The 21,914-nt window shown below is 34.2% G+C and overlaps 1 protein-coding gene across 1 annotated transcript; it reads right to left on the bottom strand.

Moving 5' to 3' along the window:
- Positions 1–2,719: 2,719 nt before the first annotated feature.
- On the bottom strand, positions 2,720–3,172 carry LOC120076251 (uncharacterized). Its single transcript, XM_039030018.1, has one exon. The coding sequence runs from the start codon at positions 3,170–3,172 to the stop codon at positions 2,720–2,722; it is 453 nt and encodes a 150-aa protein (XP_038885946.1).
- Between the last annotated feature and the right edge of the window lie 18,742 nt (positions 3,173–21,914).

Raw genomic sequence — 21,914 nt, 5'->3', positions numbered from 1 at the left:
GAAGTAATAAATCCTAAATAGGGTATCGTCCTTAGGGACCGGCGTGAGCAAAATTTTCCTAACTTAGCTATCACAATTCTTCATCAATTTTATCCAGGCAACAAAAAGATGATTTTTATCTATAACTATGGATAACAAAATCAGTCACATAAGAACAATTTAGAGCAAGACAATTCCTGGGTGTTGTTTCATTTAGGAAATAAAATAAATATGACATGCAATTGATTGAAATTGATAGATTGACGATAGAAGTTCTAAAATCAGAAAATCCTCTCCCGAGCTCAAACCATCCTAATAACTACCCATCGACCCGAATCTCTTCTATCCCTTGAATAGTTATAGCATTAAGACCCTTTAATCGCACCCCTTATTATTCTAAATTCACTCTCATGCAATTTCAAATAATAATCTAAATTATTGGGTCCAGGGAATTAAATTCTCTCTTGAGACAGCCAGTTAATCAAAAGCATTAAACACAAATAATTAGAAATCCATACAAAATAAATCAATTGTAAATTCAATACTTCAAGTGACATCCCTAAAATCCACAAACACACTAGAATAACAGAGTTTAGCGACGCATGATTCCGATAACAGTATTCAACAAACAAACAATCATTATGGCGAAAGATAAATAAAAAAAGAAGAACGATCTCCCCTCAATAGGTTCGAATCCCAATCACGATCTTCTTAACTCTTTCCACGAATATCGGATTGTTCTTCAACAAAACTGCACGATCACGATCAATCAAGAAACCCTCTCAAATCAACTCTCAATTGAAATCTCGAGTCTTCCACCAAAAACCATCAGAATTCCTCTTTTTCGCCTCTTATACTGACTAGAATTTAGGTAAAATCTATCAAAGTCAGCTCTCTCTTTTTTCTCCTCCTCAGACCTGGCGGCCAAACCGTGTTATTATAATATGCTCGCAGCATTGCAAAACTACAGACCAGCGTTGCAACGCTGACATCATGCCAATCGTGCGTCAAAGTCGTAGCATTGCAACGCTGCCCTGATTCCAATTGTTTTCGGGTCTACAGTGTTGCTGAGCTCTTCCAACACTAGCTCCCCCAAATTTCCTTCTAAATTTTCCTCTTTTCTTGATCTTGGGTTCTTGGTTTCTTCCTAATTCCATGGCAAACCCGTAATTTCTCAAATTGGGAGTTTTGCCCCTGGTTTTTTTATCATTTTTGCACAAATTTCTCTTGATTCTTAGTTTCTTGAAATCACTTAATAAACTGCATCAAACTAAAAAAAATAATAAAAAAAAAATAAAAACTAGCAATATTAGTTCTAAATTTGAAGGTAAAAAAAGCGTTTTTTAGTTGCTTTTCACCACCCCAAACTTAAAATTTTGCTAGTCCCGAGCAAAGAAAAGAAAGAAACACAAAGTAGGAGAAACAATGAATACTGAAATAAAAAGGTTGAAGGCATGCATTCTCTTATTCCGGTTTCATCTCTTCTCAACATGTACACACTTGTCCACAAGAAAATTTTAGACACATCCTAATCGTTGATAATTTCCAAAGCCAAAACCTTTTATCCTTTGTGTGTGTGTGCGATTCCTCCTTTAATACAAAACTCAAAAACTGACTTAAGATTTAATTAAGCTTCATAAATTTTCCCCCTAATCTAGCTTAAGCACCAACCATCAAGCATCACTACACTTAAGGAAGTAATACGTCCACTAAGATACCTTATTTCTATTTTTATTTTCAACAATGAAAAGACCCTAAACTTGCATCATTTTACCTAGGGGCACTAGCTTTCACACATCCACTATAGGGAACCATACCTAGTCAATGCCCAAGTATCCTAACTAATCACAGCAAAGGCAACTCTTTTTACCCCCATCCATGCATACACATTACAAGTTTACAATAAGAAAAAAATATTTCTTTTAAGCACATGAGTATACTCTTCACTTTATTTATTTATTTTTTTAAGGTAAAAATAATATTCTTTTCTTTCCTCTTAGTCTAACATTACAAACCATCATACAAGACACTCTCTAACCAGTGGGGCCTTTCGAGGTGACAACCAAATTGACTTAAATTAATGCTTTGTTCAGTTAGAGGTTCTAAATTAAAGTGGTTCGTGCTCAAGATAACAGAGGATACAAAGAAGAATTTAGAACGAAGAACGCTCAAGAGAGGATTATGTTATCCAATTTCTACGTCAAAGCATGGCATACATCATGAGTGATTCATCAACCATCATACTAAAAGAAAGCAACCAAAGAACACAATTCAATCAATCTCAACATTTTTCCTAACCAAAATCAACTCTTTTTTAAAATTTTCAAATTTTTTCAATTTTTCCTCAAAATCGACAATAACATGCATAAAACAATCAACTCAAAACAGCATGCACAAAAGCGCAAGATTCAAGCACAAAGTACGCCCCCACCTCAAACTTTAAAAAATGCATTGTCCCCAATGCATAACATCTAAAACAATCGCACAACAAATGAGTGATACAAGCCTGGGTAATGAGCAGGAATTCACGAAATTGGATGGTGAACTGGTGCTTGAAACCACTTGAGCATCATCTCCAACCTGAGGATCAAAACAAAATAATCATAAGATGGCTCTCTATCTTAAAAAAAATCAAATCAAATAAAAAATAAAATCAAAACTAAATTAAAACTATTAGTTTAACGTATTTAGCTAGACCAAGCCAAATTGATCATTCCTTAAAGTGCAAGTCCTCCACACATCACTCTTCATCTCCACAGTAATGTTTCAATCTCTGGGCATTAACCTTGAATGTCGTTCCATCTTTGCCATGTAGTTCCACTGCATCGTAAGGGGTGACATCCTTGATTACGAATGGTCCAAACCATCGAGACTTAAGCTTTCCAGGAAACAACCGAAGACGAGAATTAAACAACAAAACCCGTTGACCAGGAAGAAAAGCTCTAGGCACAATCCAATTATCATGCCATTTTGTCGTGCGTTCCTTATAAATCTTAGAATTCTCATATGCTTGGTTCTGAAACTCCTCCATCTCATTAAGTTGCAGCAATCTGTGCTTCCCAGCTATCTGAAGATCGAAATTCAGCTTCTTATTAGCCCAATAGGCTCGATGCTCTAACTCAACAAGCAAATGGCACACCTTTCCAAACACCAACTTGTACGGGGATGTACCAATCTGGGTTTTAAAAGCCATTCAATATGCCCATAGAGCATCGTGAAGCTTTAACGCCCAGTCCTTCCTGTTAGCTTGAACTGTCTTTTCTAGAATCTGCTTAATCTCCCTGTTAGACACTTCAGCTAAACTATTAGTCTGTGGGTGATAAGCTAAAGATACCTTATGCTTAACCCCATATTTAGAAAGCATCTTGTCAAGCAACTTGTTGCAAAAGTGAGATCCCTCATCGCTAAGCAGTGCTTGTGGGGTACCAAACCATGTGAAAATATTTTTATGCAAAAATTTAGCAATAACATGAGCATCATTTTTCCTAGTAGCAACCGCCTCTACCCATTTTGAGATATAATCCACTGCAATCAGAATATAAGAATACCCCTCAGAAGGTGGGAAAGGACCCATAAAATGAATACCCCATACATCAAATAATTCTACTTCTACAATTGGGGTAAGGCGAAACTCACTTTTCCTTGAAACATTTCCAGTACATTGTTGGGATTGGTGTCCTAATTCTCCCGGTGGTCTCGTAGTTTATATTCATTTTGTATACATATTGTTATTAATAAAATAAATTTTATTTTATAAGCATTTACTCAAATCCAATAAACTAAGATTCGTGGTTATTTCATGTAACTTAAGCATGTATGTGAGACATACAAGTGGATCATCCCTTAAGTAATAACCTAAATGGTCTGTAGTAGATGGATAAATGAGGGATAAGGTATCCCTGATGACACTATGGATATGGCTCACTTTATAGATGTTACAGGTGTTGTAAAGTGCTACAAATGATCTGATCTTGACCATTCATATGGAGACATGCGAGCAGGGTATCCTATACAAAGAGTTTGTAAAAGACTGAACCACGAGATTATTAGTCTCTTTATATAATGTCATTGATAATTGAGACTTACATTTCACTAAAATGACCATAGGTGACATGATCTTAATCCTGAGTGAGTTGGGAACTCCTGCTCATGAGGGTGATCCTTTGATTTGTATGGGTGAGAATGGCCAGATTGCCAACTCAACAAACGTACCATTTTAGGGAATCATCTGATTAGGGAGCTGGGAACTCAGCCACACAAGACAGAATTCACTCCTTCCCCGAAGCAGGGACAAGCAGATAAATTGCTCCCTTAAGGGCTGATTTCGGGTCTTGAACATAGTGGCCACACCCTCTCCTAGCTCGAGAGGACTTAGTCATGGTAGAACTATGACTTATTATTCATTAGAGCAATTAATGGTACTTGAGTTAGATGTAATTACATAGGGCAAAACGGTGAATTGGCCCAGTTGTACTTACGAGCGATTTGTGAAGGGTCATCGCACTATTGATTGGTCATATGGACATAGAAATATATTTGTAGTGCAAAAAGTGCAGCTGTCGATCTTTAATGGAGTAACCAACAAGTAACGGATGGTGAATCTCGTGACTAAAGAGTTTAATTAGTTATTCACGTACCATTGGAGCTTCAAGCTATAAGTCTATGAGGTCCCCTTGGTAGCTCAATGGGTTCAAGTTGAGAATCAGATTTTGGGTTAATTTGAAGTGTTCAAATTAACAAGAAGAAATTCAATTATATGTGATATAATTGATACAATGTATTTGATACATTATCATTGGAGGAATTAATATAAATATGATTTATATGAAATACCATAAAATAGAAAAAGAACTACGCTTTATATGTTCCATATGATGAAATACTAAAACTAGAGCATATACGATCGAGCTACGAGTTTACTATGTGATAGTTACTCGCTTAATCGTTGTTACACGATCGAGTAGAAAAGTTTATACGGTAGGTTATAGCTTGTAGAAATAAAAGCTACTGTAGCCTTTTATTTAGAATCATGAAGGCTAATAAGAAGAATATGTGTCAATAACACCAAGAATTCATATGAAAAAGTGAGCTTGCGTAGACCAGCACCAGAAATCCTCACTAACCTTATATCTTGCTTTATTATGCATCAAAGCGTCTACTTTTGCAGCCATTGCAGGAATTGACCACATGCGTCGTAACTGCATGCAAAGGTGCACAAAGACTAGTTCGCTGCATGGAATGTTGCATCCATAGAGTGATCATCGTAATGGAAGATTGATCGCCAAGTGGGTGGAATACGTTGACACTTCAGGAGAAACAAGCTTGAATGCATATCTTGGGAGTATCAACAAGATAAGGTGATGCTGACATTTCCCATATCGCGACAAAGGTAGCAGTGAGTTAGAACGCAATCATCATTACTGTCTGCATTTGAGCTCTATAAATAGCGCCTTGGACCTTCACTTCAATGAATCTGAGTTTCTGCCTTAAGGCAGATTCTTGTGATCACAGATGAAAGCATGAGCAAGACACTCTTTGAGGATTCTTCACCTCCACAGCCCCTTCCCAGTGACGACCAGAGTTTCGCCGGAGATAGAGCTCGAGAGAGACTTCTCCACCATCCATCCATGGCACCATCAGCAGCCTTGACACATTTAGGATGAAAAGCAAGAGATTACTTGCAACCAACCCTCCACCTCTCCTCTTATCTCTATATTGTATTACATTTTGGCTTAAGACTAATACATTTTGTAATCAATGCATCTCTTAGTTCTTTAAACACCATGTTCTTCATCTTCTTCTTCTTTATCATCGTTTACATCCATCGGTTAGTTATCAAAGGCAGTCGCATACTCAGTCATGCGGCCTAGAGATAGGACGCATGTAGCAACCCATCGAGAGGTGTGCATTGTGCAAGTATAGTGAGTTAATCCCCTTCGCTTGGTGTGAGGCTGTCGTAACGCTTGTCTATGAGTTGATTAGCTCCAACTAACTACCTGAGAGAGTAGGTTGTGGAACACACTAAAGCAAGCTAAGCTTTGTCCTCAGAGATAGGAATGATCTTATGCTCGACGCAACCATGCACTATAGAGATATAGGCATGCAGCTGGCCACCGAGAGGTGTGCGATGCGTTAGTGTTGCGAGCTAGGATTACTCAAGCGACCTAACATAATGAACCTTATTATGCATTAACAGTTGCTGCATCTCTACCAATTTTCATAGTTAAACTTCCATTGCTCAATCTGTTTAGTTAGGAGTAGGAGTAGTGTGTAATCCTTTAACTTGTGTCTTTTTACTTTTATTCATCACTTCACAAACATCATTGAGTTACAAGTCCCTGTGTTAGACCTCGGATCATCCCGAGAAACTTGCGTTCTCGTTATACTTGGTGAGAAAGCAAGAAAATTTATGACAGGAACGCATGGTCATTGCAAACATGCTTAAACGCATATTGTATATTTTCTAGTCCAACGCATGACCATCGACACATGGAGATTAACGCATAACATAAACAAGCATATTTTTCCTATCTCCTTTTTCCAACCAACAATACGCTTCCATCTTCTAAACAATCGAGTATTTCGTCTATACGATAGACAACATTCATCTCCCACTTACTCGATCATCTATCTCCTACTTTCCTCCATCCAAAATCATACAGAGCCCACAACTCTTGGATTCTCAGACTGAGAATACCAAGGTAACCATTGTGGTGTTGTTCTAATTTCGTTCAAAGATCGAGTTGGACGATTCGGATCGATTTTCATTTAGACGTTCGTTGAGATCATGTTCTTATCATTGCATTCGAGTTCATGCTGATTGAATGATTTGCTAAATGATCGAGAGATACCTGAAGAAAGGTTCTTCAAAGGTTTGCATACTCTATCCCTTGTATCTTCATATTAAGTAGCATGTTTTAATTTCTGTTTATGCATAATCTATTTTCGTTAAGACTATAATTATTTGTGTTCATTCTGAATCGGATTTTGAATGATCCGCTTCCACTCACAGGATGTCTATTTAGATTTTCTTCAATTGGTATCAGAGCAAGGTTGTTATGATATTCCAAATTCCATCGTTGTATTGAACTTCTTTTATAGTCATTGTGGGTTTTAAGTTTTCTACAATGCATTTAAGAGAGAAATGTGTTTGTTGATGTGTTGATGGATGTTTATGAGATAATTGCCTCTGTCTAAATCTTTCTAAGGGCCCCTGCATTGGCATAATTAACATGTAATCGAGTCTTTATTCAAAGTGTTTGAAGTGTTTTGAGTCGTTCGTGATGAAGCTTCGAAGCATGAAGATATTTTTCTCATTGAGGAAGAAGACCAAAGGTTGGTCGCATCATGTAGCCCAGGCTAAACGATCGTTAAGATTTGGCTAAACGATTGTGTAGAAAAATTCCACCTGATCGTGTAGTATTTACTAAACGATCATATAGTTGATGCTAAGCAAATGAGTAGAGAGTTTACTCTATTGTGTTACATTGGCTGCTCGATCACGTGGACACTTGAGGTAAACGATCGCATAGAGTTTTTTATACTCTTCGTTTAATAGGCACGTGCACTAAACAATTGTATAGTCCAGCATACTTCATCGCATAGTCACTGGCTACTCAATCACCCGGTATACGATACTTGACGCTTGCTCCGCGATCGTTTAGACGATCATGCTTCATCGCATAGTTGTCATCTACTTGATCATTTAGTCATGCGTTACACAATGTGCGTTGTACAAACGCGTGACCTTCATGCTTCATCGCATAGTCATAGGCACTTGATCCATGCTAAACGATCTTTTATGCTCGTACAACATTGCTAGACGATCATGAGGAGTTGTTACATGATCAAGGAGATGCAACTTTGCCTGGACGGTTCAAGTCCCAATTCGCCTGTTTGAACCGGTGGACTCAATGCTCTTTGTAATAGTTAGCTTTATTCTTTCGGACTTGAGGCTAATTATCTCGATCCATTAACTTTTATCTAATGTACATGAGATGTACGTTTGTTTATATGCCATAATACGTTTGTTTATATGCCATAATGTGTGACATATAGATTTAAAACCTACGTTAGGTTATGCATTTTATTCATGCATCATCCTTATATTATAAGTGTTATAATATAGTAGATCGCATGATGAAATTACATTAAAGCATGCTCATGCATCATATAATATAAGAGTTATATTTATGCAGGCATTAAGCATATGCATGCATCATCTTTATATTATAAGTGTTATAGTATAAGGGTGTATAAGAGCATGTATGCTTGGTCCATTGCTTTGTTATATAAGTGTTATATACAAGTAGTAATGAATGAACAATGCATGGAGCATGACACTTAGGCTTATTTATAAGAGTTATGAATACCTTGTATGTGTTGTTTCACATTGTGGATGGTTTTAGTTGTTTCCTTTTATAAGAGTTATAATGGAAATTAGAACTAAAATCAATAAGAAAGAGTTGCATGCGAACCTAGGTTTAATCTTTTAAATCGGTTTAATAGGATTAATTGATTTAAATAAAAGATTAAATTTGTACTAAATCTATCTATAAGAGACCTTTTGTCTAAGGCGGGTTCTGGCTAGGCTGGGGTATTTAGGCTGACGAAAATGGAACACTCCTACCTGTGAACCTACCTGGAAAGGTGAATTAGATAGATTTGCTACAAGCATGCAACAGTTGATCAAAGACTTCATTAAAGTGTTTAATGAATGATGATCAAAAGTTGTTCAACTTTCCAAAGTAAGAGTTACTTTTGGGCAAACCTAAAAAGTCACTTAGTTAAAATAATTAGCCATGTTTTTTTCTAAGTAAACGAAATCCTAGGTTTTAAAATACTCCGTGGGAGGAAAAGATATATGTGATGTGTCAATTCCACTCACGTTTCTCCCTTAATGTTCATACCATGAGATTTATGCTTGGCCTCGTGGTGCCCTGGGAGCATCACCCTTTGAATGGTGTTTGCATGAGTCAATATCAAGGTGAATGGAGAAAGTATTTATAGTAAGTGGGTGAAGGATGTGTGTCAACATGTCCTGTAGTCTCCTTCATTGATTTGCACCGTGAGATCTTCTTGCACGGCCTTGTGGCGCCCTGGGAGCGTCCCCCTTCAGATGGTTTATGCGGTTGGTCGATATCAAGGTGAACTCCAGAAATGGATAGGGTCGCTTTAGTTTTTGCCCCAATTGGATTTTTCCCTTCGGATTGGCTGCTTGTAGTGGAACTCTAGGATCTAAAATAAAGGGTCACACTTACGAAAAATTGTTAAGCAAGTTAATGATTTCTTGACCAAATCAATGATGGCTAATTGTTATAGGAACAAGAGTTGTTCTGGTGTAATGATTAGTTGAGAGTGTCTCAATTCAAAGGAGGGATAAACTGACTACCCTTTGGTGGCTTTTGTCCTAAACCACTAAAGCGTCATTGTAAAACTAGATGTCACATGGGGTTCATTTAGATTTTGCTAAACCAGATTGGATTTGTTTTCAAGAGTATTTGCTAAATTCTAATGTAGATCAATGTGTTTGTTTTTTCAGGAACATGTCATTGTATGATTTTCCGTTAGTTGCCTTTTCTAATTTGATTGATAACATACATTGGAAAGAGTCTCTTAAAACATATTTTGTGGTAAACGGCCTAGAGTTTGTCATATAAATAACTTGTATTTTTATAAGTTATCACAAATGCTCGTAAGTACAGCTGGTCAATTTACCATTTTTCCCCTGTAGATACATCTAACTCCTTAAGTACCACTGGTCCCTCTAATGAATAATATCTCATAGTCCTACTATGAGTGGACTACTCTCGGACCATGAGAAGATGTGTGGCGCCACATCGTTCAAGCCCGGAATCAACCCTTAAGGGAGCAATCTATCTACTTACCTCTGCTTCAGGGAATGAGTGAATTTCATCTTGTTTAGCTGAGTTCCCATTCCCCAATAAGACGAATATCCAAAGTGGTATTTTGAGTTGGCAATCTGGCCACTCGCACCCATGCAAATCAAAGGACCGCCCTCAAAGGCAAGAGTTCCCAACTCACTCAGGATTAAGGTCATGTTACCTATGGTCATTGTAGTGAAGTGAAGTCTCTGTCATGAACGACGTTATATAACGAGACTAATCACTTTGTTGTTCGATCTTATACAAACTCCTTTGTATAGGACGTCCCCGCTCGCATGTCTCCGCATGAATGATCAGGATCAGACCATCTATAGCACGTCACAACACTTGTAACAATCTACAAAGCAGGCCGCATCCGTAGTGTCACCAAGATAAGGTTTCCCTCCTATATACATATACTACAGACCATTTTGGTTCACTTAAGGTATGATCCACCTGTATGTCTCCACATATATGCTTAAGTTACAAAGACAACCTGGGATCTTAGTTTATTGGTTTGTGGTAAAGCAAATAAAACATCTCATGTTTCATAGACTAAATGAAGAAAATATCTCATATTATTACATCACAAACATTTGTTCAATATAGGTGTTTACAAACTACAGAACCTAACAAGATTTTAGGGCATCATCCTCAAAAGTTATTGGAAGTTTTATGGTAACTGTGAGAAAAGGAAAATTGTTTTCCAAATCAGTAAGTTGATGATTCATTCGGAATATTCTCACAAAAAGGCTATCAAGTAAAAGGGTTTTACTAAGTGATACCATAAAGAGCATACACGATCGAGTTACGAGTTTACTATACGATAGTTACTCGCTTACTCGTTATTACACGATCGAGTAGCAAAGTCTATACGATAGACTTCATCTTCTAAACGATCAAGTATTTCGTCTATACGATAGACAACCTTCATCTTCCATTTACTTGATCGTCTACCTCCTGCTTTCCTCAATTCAAGATCTAACTCTTGGATTCTCACACTGAGAATACCAAGGTAACCATTGTGGTGGTGTTCTATTTTCGTTCGAGGATCGAGTTGGACTCGATTGAGATCGAGGTTCATTCAGACATTCATTGAGATCGAGTTCTAACCGTTGCATGCGAGTTCGTGATGACTGAACAATTTGCTGAACGATCGAGGGATATGTGAAGAAAGGTTATTCAAAGGTTCGCATACTCTATCCCTTGTATCTTCATTTGTAAGTAGCATGCTGTAATTTCTGATTATGCACAATCATTTCCATGTAGACTGTAATTGTTTGTGTTCTTTCTCAATGGGATTTGGAACGATCTGCTTCCGCTCACTGGATCTCTATTTAGATTTCCTTTAGAGTTTTGGCTTCACCATCAAGGAACCTCCTATATTTATAAGAATAGATAGCTTCCTCTTTCATGAGTGAGGGGACACAACTGTGAATCTTATCATCATTGTTATCTTCACGAAATTATTTTGCCTTCAAAGTTCTCATCTTTCTTTCATGTTGATCGCTTGTTACCTTCAAATGATCAAAAACAGATGTTGAAGGTTGATTTTTCTTTCATGTAGAGATACTTAGCCTTTCGAAGATTAAAGTTCGAGTGGAAATAGACATTGAACATTGATTTTCTTCTTCTTTCATCGCCATACTCCATCTTTGGAAAACTGAAGATCGAGTAGTTGAAGGCTAGTCGGACCAAAGAGTGTCGAATCCCTTTGACTAGAACCAAATACTGTTTTGTGCCTACGCAAACTTAGTAAAATAGTGCAGTACAGGTTGAATCATAGAGACCACACGAAGTTCCCAATTAAAGAACTTATAGCACAATAACTAAAGGGGGGTTCGTGATTGATGGTTGTGAATTAAATATAAAAGCGTGAAATGATGAATGCTAATGGAGGAATGAAAGCACAAGTGTAAATATCAATTAAATGAACATTCAACTTGGGTATGAGAGGTCTTTCCTACTCTTTGTTACTTAATCATTGATTATCCTTTAAATGGAAAACATGCAATTCTCTAATTCGTACTTAGCCAGTCTCATTTAGAATCCTAAATGGAAGTCCTTAAAATCATAGTAATCAAGAGCCTAAATGAGAAACCCTCCTAAAATAAAATTAATAAGAATTACGATTAAGGACATGCTAGGTAAAACAACCAATTTCTGTTGTCTAACCATCCTAATAACTACCTACCTAATAACTACCCATCGACCTAAATCTCTTCTATCGCTTGAATAGTTACAACATTAAGACCTTTCAATTGTACCCCTTACTATTCTAAATTCACTTTCATGCAATTTCAAATAACAATCTAAATTATTGGATCCAGCAAATTAAATTCTTTCTCGAGACATCTAATTAACTTAGGTTCATTCAATTAATGGCTAGTTAATTAAAAGCATTAAACACAAATAATTTAGAAATCCATGCAAAATCAATCAATTGTAAATTCAATATTCAAAGTAACATCCCTAAAATCCATAAACACCCTAGAATAATAGAGTTTAGCCATGCATGATTCTGATAACAGTATTCAACAAACAAACAATCATTATGGCGAAAAATAAATTAACAAAGAAGAACGATCTCCCCTTAATAGGTTTGAATCCCAATTACGATCTTCTTGACTCTCACCACAAATACCGGATTGTTCTTCAATAAAACTGCACGATCGTGATCAATCTTCCTATCACGATCAATCTAGAAATTCTTTCATATTGACTCTCAATCAAAATCTCGAGTCTTCCACCAAAAACGATCAAAATTTATCTGTTTCGGCTCTTGTACGGGTTAGAATTTAGGTAAAATCTATCAAATTTGACTCTCTCTTTTTCTTCCTTTTCTTTTCCTCTCCTCGACCTGATGGCGCGACGCTGTTATTTATAATAGGCTCTCAATGTTGCAACGTTACAAACCAGTGTTGCAATGCTAGCGTCATGCCAGCCACCTGTCAAAGTCGTAGCGTTGCAATGTTGCCTTGTTTCCAATTGGTCTTGGGTCTATAGCGTCAGGGAGCAGTGTTGCAATACTATTCCAAGCTGGCTCCCCCGAATTTCCTTCCAAATTCGCCTCTTTTCTTGATCTTGGGTCCTTAGTTCTTCCTAATTCCATAGCCAACCCGTAATTGCTCAAATTTGGAGTTTTGCCTCAAATTTTTTTTTTTATCATTTTCGCACAAATTGCTCCTGATGCTTAGTTTCCTAAAATTACTCAATAAACCACGTCAAACTAAACAAAACTAGCAATATTAGTTCTAAATTTAAAGATAATAAAAGAACTTTTTAGATGATTTTCACCACCCCAAACTTAAAACTTAACTAGTCCCGAGCAAAGAAAAGAAAGAAACACAAAGTAGGAAAAATAATTAATACTGAAATGAAAAAGGTTCAAGGCATGCATTCTTCTATTCCGATTTCATTAGCTTCTTAACATATATCACATTCATCCACAGAAAAATTCAGACATATCCTAATCGTTGAGAGTTTCAAAAGCCAAAACTTTTTATCCTTTGTGTATGTGTGTGACTCCTCCTTTAATTCAAAACTCAACAACTGACTTAAGATTTAATTAAGCTTCATTTGTTTTCCCCCTAATCTAGCTCAAGCACCAATTATTAAGCATCACCACACTCAAGGAAGTAATATGTCAACTAAGGTGCCTTATCTCTCTTTTTTTTTTTCTCACAGTAAAGGGCCCTAAACTTGCATCATTTTACGTAGGGGCACTAGCTTTCACACATCCACTGTAGGGAATCATACCTAGTCAATTCCCAGGTGTCCTAACTGATCACAGCAAAGGTAGCTCTTTTTACCCCATCCATGCATACACATTACAAGTTTACAATAATAAAAATATATTTCTTTCAAGTGTATGAGTGCACGCTCTATTATTGTTTTTTTCAAAGGCAATAATAATATTATTTTCTTTCCTCTTAGTCTATCATTACAACCCATCATGCAAGACATTCTCTAACCAGTGGGGCCTTTCGAGGTGAAAACTAAATTGGCTTTAATTAATGCTTTGTTCAGTTAGAGGTTCTAAATTAAAGTGGTTCGTGCTCAAAATAACAAAGGATACAAAGAGGGATTTAGAACAAAGAACACTCAAGACCGGACTATGTTATCCAATGTCTACTTCAAAGCATGACATACATCACGAGTGACTCATCAACCATCATAGTAAAAGAAAGCAACCAAAGAACACAATTCAATCAATCTCAACATTCTTTCTAACCAAAATCAACTTTTTACAAATCAAAATAATCATGAAGTGGCTCTCTATCCTAAAAAATAAAATAATCAAATAACAAATGAAAAAAAAAACTAAAATAAAACTGGAACTCTTGGGTTGTCTCCCAAGAAGCGGTTAGTTTAACGTCTTTAGCTAGACCAGATCTCTAGTTTAGACAACTTTCAAGGTGGCTTCATCATTCCATGTATAAAAACACCTGAAATATATAATTTTCTCCCGCACTAACATTCACATAAAAAATTTGTCGAAGAACAGTTATCAAAAAATGCATAATCTTCTCTCCCTTCATCCACCAGTTCAATATCTCCCTTACGAATATAATCAAGAAAATTTATTGTACCTTCCTTTAGAGATTGTTCATGACAACTTATCTTTTCCTTGCCCTTTCTTTTACTAAGAGATTGTTCAGAATGTTTGCCATCTACTTCATTGATCTCTTGGCACAAACTTACAGGCTCATTGGGTTTGAAAGAACGAAAGATGTTGAATTTTACCTCTTCATAGTTTACCCAAAGTGTAAACTTTCCATCATAAACATCAATCAAAGCTCTGCTTGTAGCTAGGAATAGCTGTCCAAGGATGATGGAAATTTCAATATCTTCTTCCATGTCTAGGACCACAAAATCTGCTGGGAAGATGAAATCGCCGACTTTAACCAAAACATCCTCTACTACACCACAAGGGTAAGTAAGGGAACGATCTGCCAACTGTAATGAGATCATCGTCAACTATACCTCACCTATGTCCAATTTCCTATACAAAGATAAAAGCACCAGATTAATTGAGGCTCCTAAATCACATAAAGCTTTGTTTACCGTCAGATTCCCAGTGCAGGGAATTGTAAAACTCCCAGGATCCTTCAATTTTTGCACTAGCTTCTTTTGCAATATAGCACTGCATTCCTCGTTCAAGCTCACTGTCTTATACTTTTCAAACTTATTCTTTGAAGAAAACATGTCCTTCATGAACTTCACATAATTTGGCATTTTTTCCAGAGCATCTACAAGAGGAATATTTATGTGAAGCTTCTTAAAAATTTAACAAACTGATCATTCAATTTCTTTTTCTAAAAGTGTTAGGGATAGGGGATTTTATTTAAAACGGCAGGTGGAGGTTCAAAACTACTCCCTAATTTGGATGATACAGAAATATCACCCTTTTTCCTTTGATTCACATTACCAGCTGAAGGACTTAATACCACATGTTCCTCTGTCTGGTTTGTCAGAGGATGCACAATGTTTTTCCTACTTCTCAAGGTTATTGCTTTGTACTTTTCCCTTAGGTTTTTCTCCGTACAGCTAGGGAAAGCTCCTTTGTTCATAATAACCAATATAGCAGTGATCTGGCTAACTTGAACCTCAAGGTTCTGGATAGCTTTCCCATGACTTGTTACTGTACTTTCCAAGAAATTGGTTCTACTCCTTGATTCCTTTATGAAATCCTCAAGAAAATACAGATTCCAAGAATTTGGTTCTACTCCTCGTGCTGAAACCAACTAGATACAGGTTCTAAGGTTCCGAAACTAGAGTAAGTACACATCTTGATGATGCAGTTGGGTACATTTTATCCGACTGTATTTATTTTTTATGACGATAATACGATTTGATTGAGTTGTCATCAACATCTAGCTCAAATTTTCCTTCTTTAGCTAATTTTAGAATTAGCTCTTATAGGATTAAACATTTTTCTACTAGGCAATTGATAACTCGATGATACTTAAAATAGTTGGGATGATCGACTTTTTGCATCTCTTTTGATCGCTTACACTTGAAAAGTTGAATCGATCGTGTTTTCATCAACGGTTCTAACATATCTAAAGTATCATAATCAGGAAAAGGATAGACTTTTTCTTATCTTTCCTTCAACATTAAGCGGTGCATCTTGACATTTTTCAGTCTTCTTGTCTTATTCTCTATTGACAATCATAGACTCTTTTAAAGTCAAATCGAGATCCTTTCTTTTATTCTTTTATTCTTTTATGTTTGGGACTAACAGATTTTTGTCTCCTTGATTAACAATACTTAGCTCCATATCGTGGGTGCGCGTTAGCTCGTCAAAGGTGCGAGGCTTTATACCTTGAAGTATTAAAGTAGTCCCCAATGCATGCCTTGATTATACATCTCAACGGCATACAATTCAGTGAGATGGTCTTTGCAATCCAAACTTGCAGTTCTCCAGCGACTTATGTAGTTAATGACGAGATCCCCATTTCTTTTCCTAGTGTTGTAAGCTCAGACATACTAACTATTTGTCTTGTGTTGTAGAAGCAATTTAGAAACTCTTTTTCAAGTTGTTCTCAACTATCAATTAACTTAGGCTCTAGATCAATATACCAATCAAAAGCATTTCCTTTCAACGTTCGAATGAATTTTTTGACTAATAAGTCTTCTCGTGTACCAGCATTTTCACATGTTTCGATGAAATGAGCAACATGTGCTTTGGATTGCCTTTCCCATCAAATTGTTGAAACATAGGTGACTAATATCTGGTCGACATTCTTAAATTATCAATTCTCTTTATATATGGTTTAGAATACAAGAGAGTACTTTGAAAGGATTGTCATACTGAGCTCTAATAGAGTTTATAATGATATCTTGTAATTGTTGGATTGATAGGGATGCGACATAAGTGGATTGTTGCAGCTGTTTTTCCTGTAATACAGTTTTCCCCTTGTCATTAGCTTTGACAACAGGAGTTTGACTTGACTCAACAATTTCTCTAGTTTGTATTTGAATCTTTAAGGCAGCGATCTCTTGATCTCGCTCCTCTTATTTTCATTTTCACCATGGCTGCTTCACCTGATACATCAACCATCATGATAGACATTACATTAGAGGCTGACCCTTTCTTTGATCGGTTGGAAGCAGGAGCAGAGTTATCAAATAAGAGATTTTATTTGATGACAATTCCGCTTCTAGGAGATTATGTTATTTTTTTTCTAGATACTCTATGCGAGATAGAATCTTGTTCTTATTCCTACAAGATTTCTTTCAAACGACTATTGGTGCACCAGAAGTGGATTGTTCGATCGATAAGGATGCGACAAAAGTGAATTGTTGTGACAGGTCTTGTGTAAAAATCAACTTGTAATAGTAGTTTTGGATGCGTTTCTTTAGTGTCATTTGTTGATTTGGATAATGAGAGAGATGAGAAGTAGAGAGGTCCTACTGGGTGTGCCAATGTGTTCGCACAAGGTTTTCCAAGAAACTTGTTTTGTGGAGTTAAACTTAGGTTTATATTGATTTATGTAGATGTTGTTCGATCTCTAATACTTGATCCTCTTATTCTCTCTGTTGAATGTTTACGCTTAATGTATGAAAGAAAAGCGCATGGATGCTATTAAAGATGGAATCTTAGAAGAATATTTTATCTTTGTAAGACTTATATTTTCAAGGAGTGTTCAGCTTCAGGAGTTAAAGGAGTCTTCTGATTATAGGGAGAATTCTCTAAGCTCTCTAAAATCTAAAATTTATGAACTCTTTAAATAAAGAAGAAATACTCTATTTATAGAATTCTTTTGTGGTTTTGTGGTTTCGGGCTTGGTTGATCTATGAACCTGACCCTTGGATTCAACCAATTAGATTTAGGTCATAGTTGACATTTGGGCCAAATTAAGCTTATTTTTGGACTTTAACTCAAATATTAATGTCAAGTTGGACTAATTATTTTATTCAATCCAACAAAGACGATGAAAACATGTGACATCATCCAGATTTGTCAATTTATGTATTCAATTTCAATTTGGGACACATGTCAACATTTAATTAGTTCCAAATTTGATAATTTATATATTTGTCACTAATTTGTGAAACGTGGTGATTTATGATTGGTCCAAAATTTCTCATCTAATAATGACTTTTACGTTTAGCTAAATAAATAATTAATTAATTATTGATGCTACCATTTGCATGTGGGTTGTTGGTATCCCAACCTCAAAAGGAATGTGCTTACTTTTTGGGTGCATAGAATTAGGCACTTGTCTTTTCTTTGTTCATCCATCCAACAGCCAACGTTTAAATTACATATATATGAAAGGATAGCTATGTCACATTTGTGTTTCTCTATTGTTTTTATATTCGTTTTTTGGACAAATATCGATCCTCCCTGAATTTTGAAGTTGTATCAATTAAAAATCTTAACTAATATTTTTATAATTTAAATTCTAAATTTTTGTAAGTGCATGTATCAATTTATACCCTCTTCCAAATTTCATTCGACCAAATATCATGTGAAAACATATAATTTGAATCGATTAAACTCCTAAATTTTCATAAGCCAATCAATTTAGGCCATTAATTAAGAATATCTTTGAAAATCCTACATGCGTTAATTCCCAAATATATGTAGACTACTTCAAATGTCAGTTTTACAAACTAAATGATTATAGTAAATGTATAGATGATTTTAAAAGGAAATTTTGATTAGAGTTTAACTTGATTCATTTATGAAAGTCTAGGAGTTTAGTTGATATAATTATAAACTTCACACGAGATTTTTCAAACAGAACATAATGAAAAGTGTAAATTGATACATTTACAAAAGTTCATGGTTTAAATTGATACAACCTTTAAAGTTTTGATGCATAAATAAATGTTTTTTCAACTTTTTAAATTCTATATATATAATTAACTTGAGTATAGCTCAATTGAATAAGTTAGATGAATAGATGTTTAAATATCATCCATCACACCATGCTATTGACTTAAGAAACAATATATTATTATCATTATTATTCTTTTTTTTATTTTTAATAAACATTATTCTAGATTATGCACGGGTTTTCGAAATAAATAATACTCTGTTTTCTAGTTTAAGTTTCTCTTTTGAACCAATAGTTCAAATTTTTCAAAAAGAAAGAGAGGCTAGTTCCGAAAATATATAACATTTAGGAGACGTTTGGCGTACAGAGTTGAATTGAGTTGAGTTGGTAATTATCATAGGAGGAGAGTAATTGGGAGAGTTGAAGTGAATAACGATGAGAAATGTGAATTAACACGAATAATGAGATAATAAATCTCTTTAATAATTGGTAAACCAGACGGTACGAGGGTTTTTTTACCCACCCAATCCAATCCAACTTGGAGGGCCAAACACCCCCTTAGTTAGAATTTTAGAACATATAGAATAAAGTAACAATTAAACCGTCGTTTTTAAAAGAGAAATTATTTAAATGAATTGTCAAAAAAATTATAAATAATAATAAAATATCATAGTCTAACTATGATAGACTGCGATAGATTACTATTTGATAGATACAGATAGTAGTCTATCACGATTTATTGCGATCTATTATAACAATAAAAGTTTGTTATATCTATAAATATTTTTGTTCATTTTCTTATATTTAAAAATAGGCTTTTTAAATGAGATTAATTTTTTTAATAAAAAAAATTAGAAAGCCATTTAAAATACTAATTTCATGAAAAAAAAAATGAAAAATGAAGAAATATTCATTTTCCCCATCATACCAGCATTTATTATAATTCTTATTTTGTATGAAAAGTCAATAAATACCATATCTTCTAAGAGAGTTTCATTAATTCATGCATGAGCCAACCTTTATATATATATATACATATATATATATATATATATATATATATATATTCCACTGTCTCCATTATCTTTCTTAATTTTTCCACTCTCTCCCATTCATATTCCTTCATATTTTCAGTGATTGGTCCAAACAGGATAAGCTCATCATAATCAATTCCATAACATCATTATCATTACCTATTTAAAAATAAAAAATAAAAAAAAATAAAAAATAAAAAAGAGAAAAAGAAAATCTTCTGCAAATGGCAAAAAACCACACTAAAATATGGTGGAGTTACAATTACGTCGATAAACTTTTAATTTTAAAAATTAAGCTCTTAAACTTATATGAGTGTTAAAATTGTGCCAAATTTGACCTTCAAACTTAGACTAAGTTTGAGGGTTCAAATTTTATCGTTTGTGAGTTCGATTTCTACCATTATTGTAAGTTTAGGGACCATTTTTAGAATTAAAAGTTTGAGAGTGTAATTGTAGCTACCACTATACTTTAGGGATGGTTTTTGTAATTTGTTCTGATTTTTTTTCTTTTTTTAACTTCAACACCTTGTTTTTAATTATGTTTTGTTCACACTTGGTGTTCTCATTGTGGTTCTAGTTGTATTGGTAGGTTTCTCTTTGATTAATTTATTGATTAACCAATCTAATTAATGGTTATATAGTGGGACTTTGGGGAAACAATCTCTCATACCTAATGTAATTATTGTTTAATTGTGGTTGAGGATGCTTTGTTTAGGTTACAATCCACCACTAATTTGGATGTTAAAGATATGTTCAAGATTTTAAGACAAACAAAACCCATAGAGATTTTCCTTTTTTTTTCTTTTTTTTCTTTTTTTTTTTTTTTAACTTTAACTCCATTCATAATTTGTTGTTTAAACTATTTTATGATAACTTTGATGGAAAATGCTCAAATGAAGTATGACTGAAAAAAAAAGAATATAATAGTTATTATTTATAATTCACTTCATTGTTTTTCTGGTCTTTTATGATTTTGATATTACTATTTTACATTTTTGGTCTTTGAGTAAATGTTGAAATTAATCTCTTTAGTGAAAACTTTTTTTTTTTTTTTTTTTTTTTGAAAAAACCTCCCAAACAAGAAATAGGAAAGAACTAGTTTATTAGTATGTGCAAGACATGTATTATAAATTTTTAAAATATAATTTCTTTGTAGAAGTTAATATGTGATTTTTTATATTATTTTGTTAATTAAAATTAAGTTGGATGGAAAGATCTTAAATCTAATATATAATTATTCAAATTGTTATTCAAATTTCATGTTATTTTAAAATTTTGTTAATCACAATTTATAGATTTTGAGGACCCTAAATCTCCATCCCACAAAAGGAAAATCTAATAAGTAAAATAATTATCAATTATTAATAATGTAATAAATAAATAAATTTGAAGTTCAAATAACTAGTGTGGCTAAATATTAAAAACAAAAACAAAAAAAAAAGAGAAAAATAAAATTAGTCCTTTTATCTTTTAGGAAGTTTGAAATTTGAATTGGGTTCTTAATTAAATTCGCATGTTAAAGAATTTATTTATGTTATCATTAAAACTTTTTTTTTATTAAAAAAAATAAATTATTAAAATTTTATTGTATCTAACATGTGGACATGCCACTTAAATGTTACTTAATATATATGTTTTTTTTAATTAACCTAATACATTAAGGATAAAATTTAAGATTTAAAAAGATTTAAGGACCGAATTGAAAGTATTGAGCATTTAAGTATACTTAGTTTAAATATGTGCAATTGCAACTTTGATTAAAAAAAATTGAAAATTGGACGCGGTTTTGTTTTTTTTTTTTCAAACATGTCAAAAAAAAATCTTTGCCTAAAAATTCGATTGCTATATAATTTTTATGTGATTGTTATGTGATTGCTATTTGATTTCTATGTGATTATTATGTGATTGCTATGTGATTGTCACATCTGCAATTACAAAAAAGTTGAAGTCATGGATTTAATTTTTTAAAATATATTTACCATACAATACAATTTTTCTTAAATTAATGGATTGACTAATTTTAACTATAATAGTGCAGAATTTTTTATGACAACATAATCTTATTCTAATAAGTGAAGATCTTTAATATCACTATCAACAATTGATAATCTCAAGAGAGTGATCAATGGCTTTAATGACTTCAATAAAGAACTATGTTAGAAACAATTGGTAATGGTTAAATGCATATCACCTCTAACTAATCTTAGGTCATTATTTGTAAGTTG

Source organism: Benincasa hispida, chromosome 4 (genome assembly GCF_027475165.1).
Source record: "Benincasa hispida cultivar pf3 chromosome 4, pf3_genome.v1.1, whole genome shotgun sequence".
Lineage (NCBI taxonomy): Eukaryota > Viridiplantae > Streptophyta > Magnoliopsida > Cucurbitales > Cucurbitaceae > Benincasa > Benincasa hispida.
The sequence above is the reverse complement of the archived record's forward strand: the minus strand, read 5'-3'. Positions and strand labels throughout refer to the sequence as shown.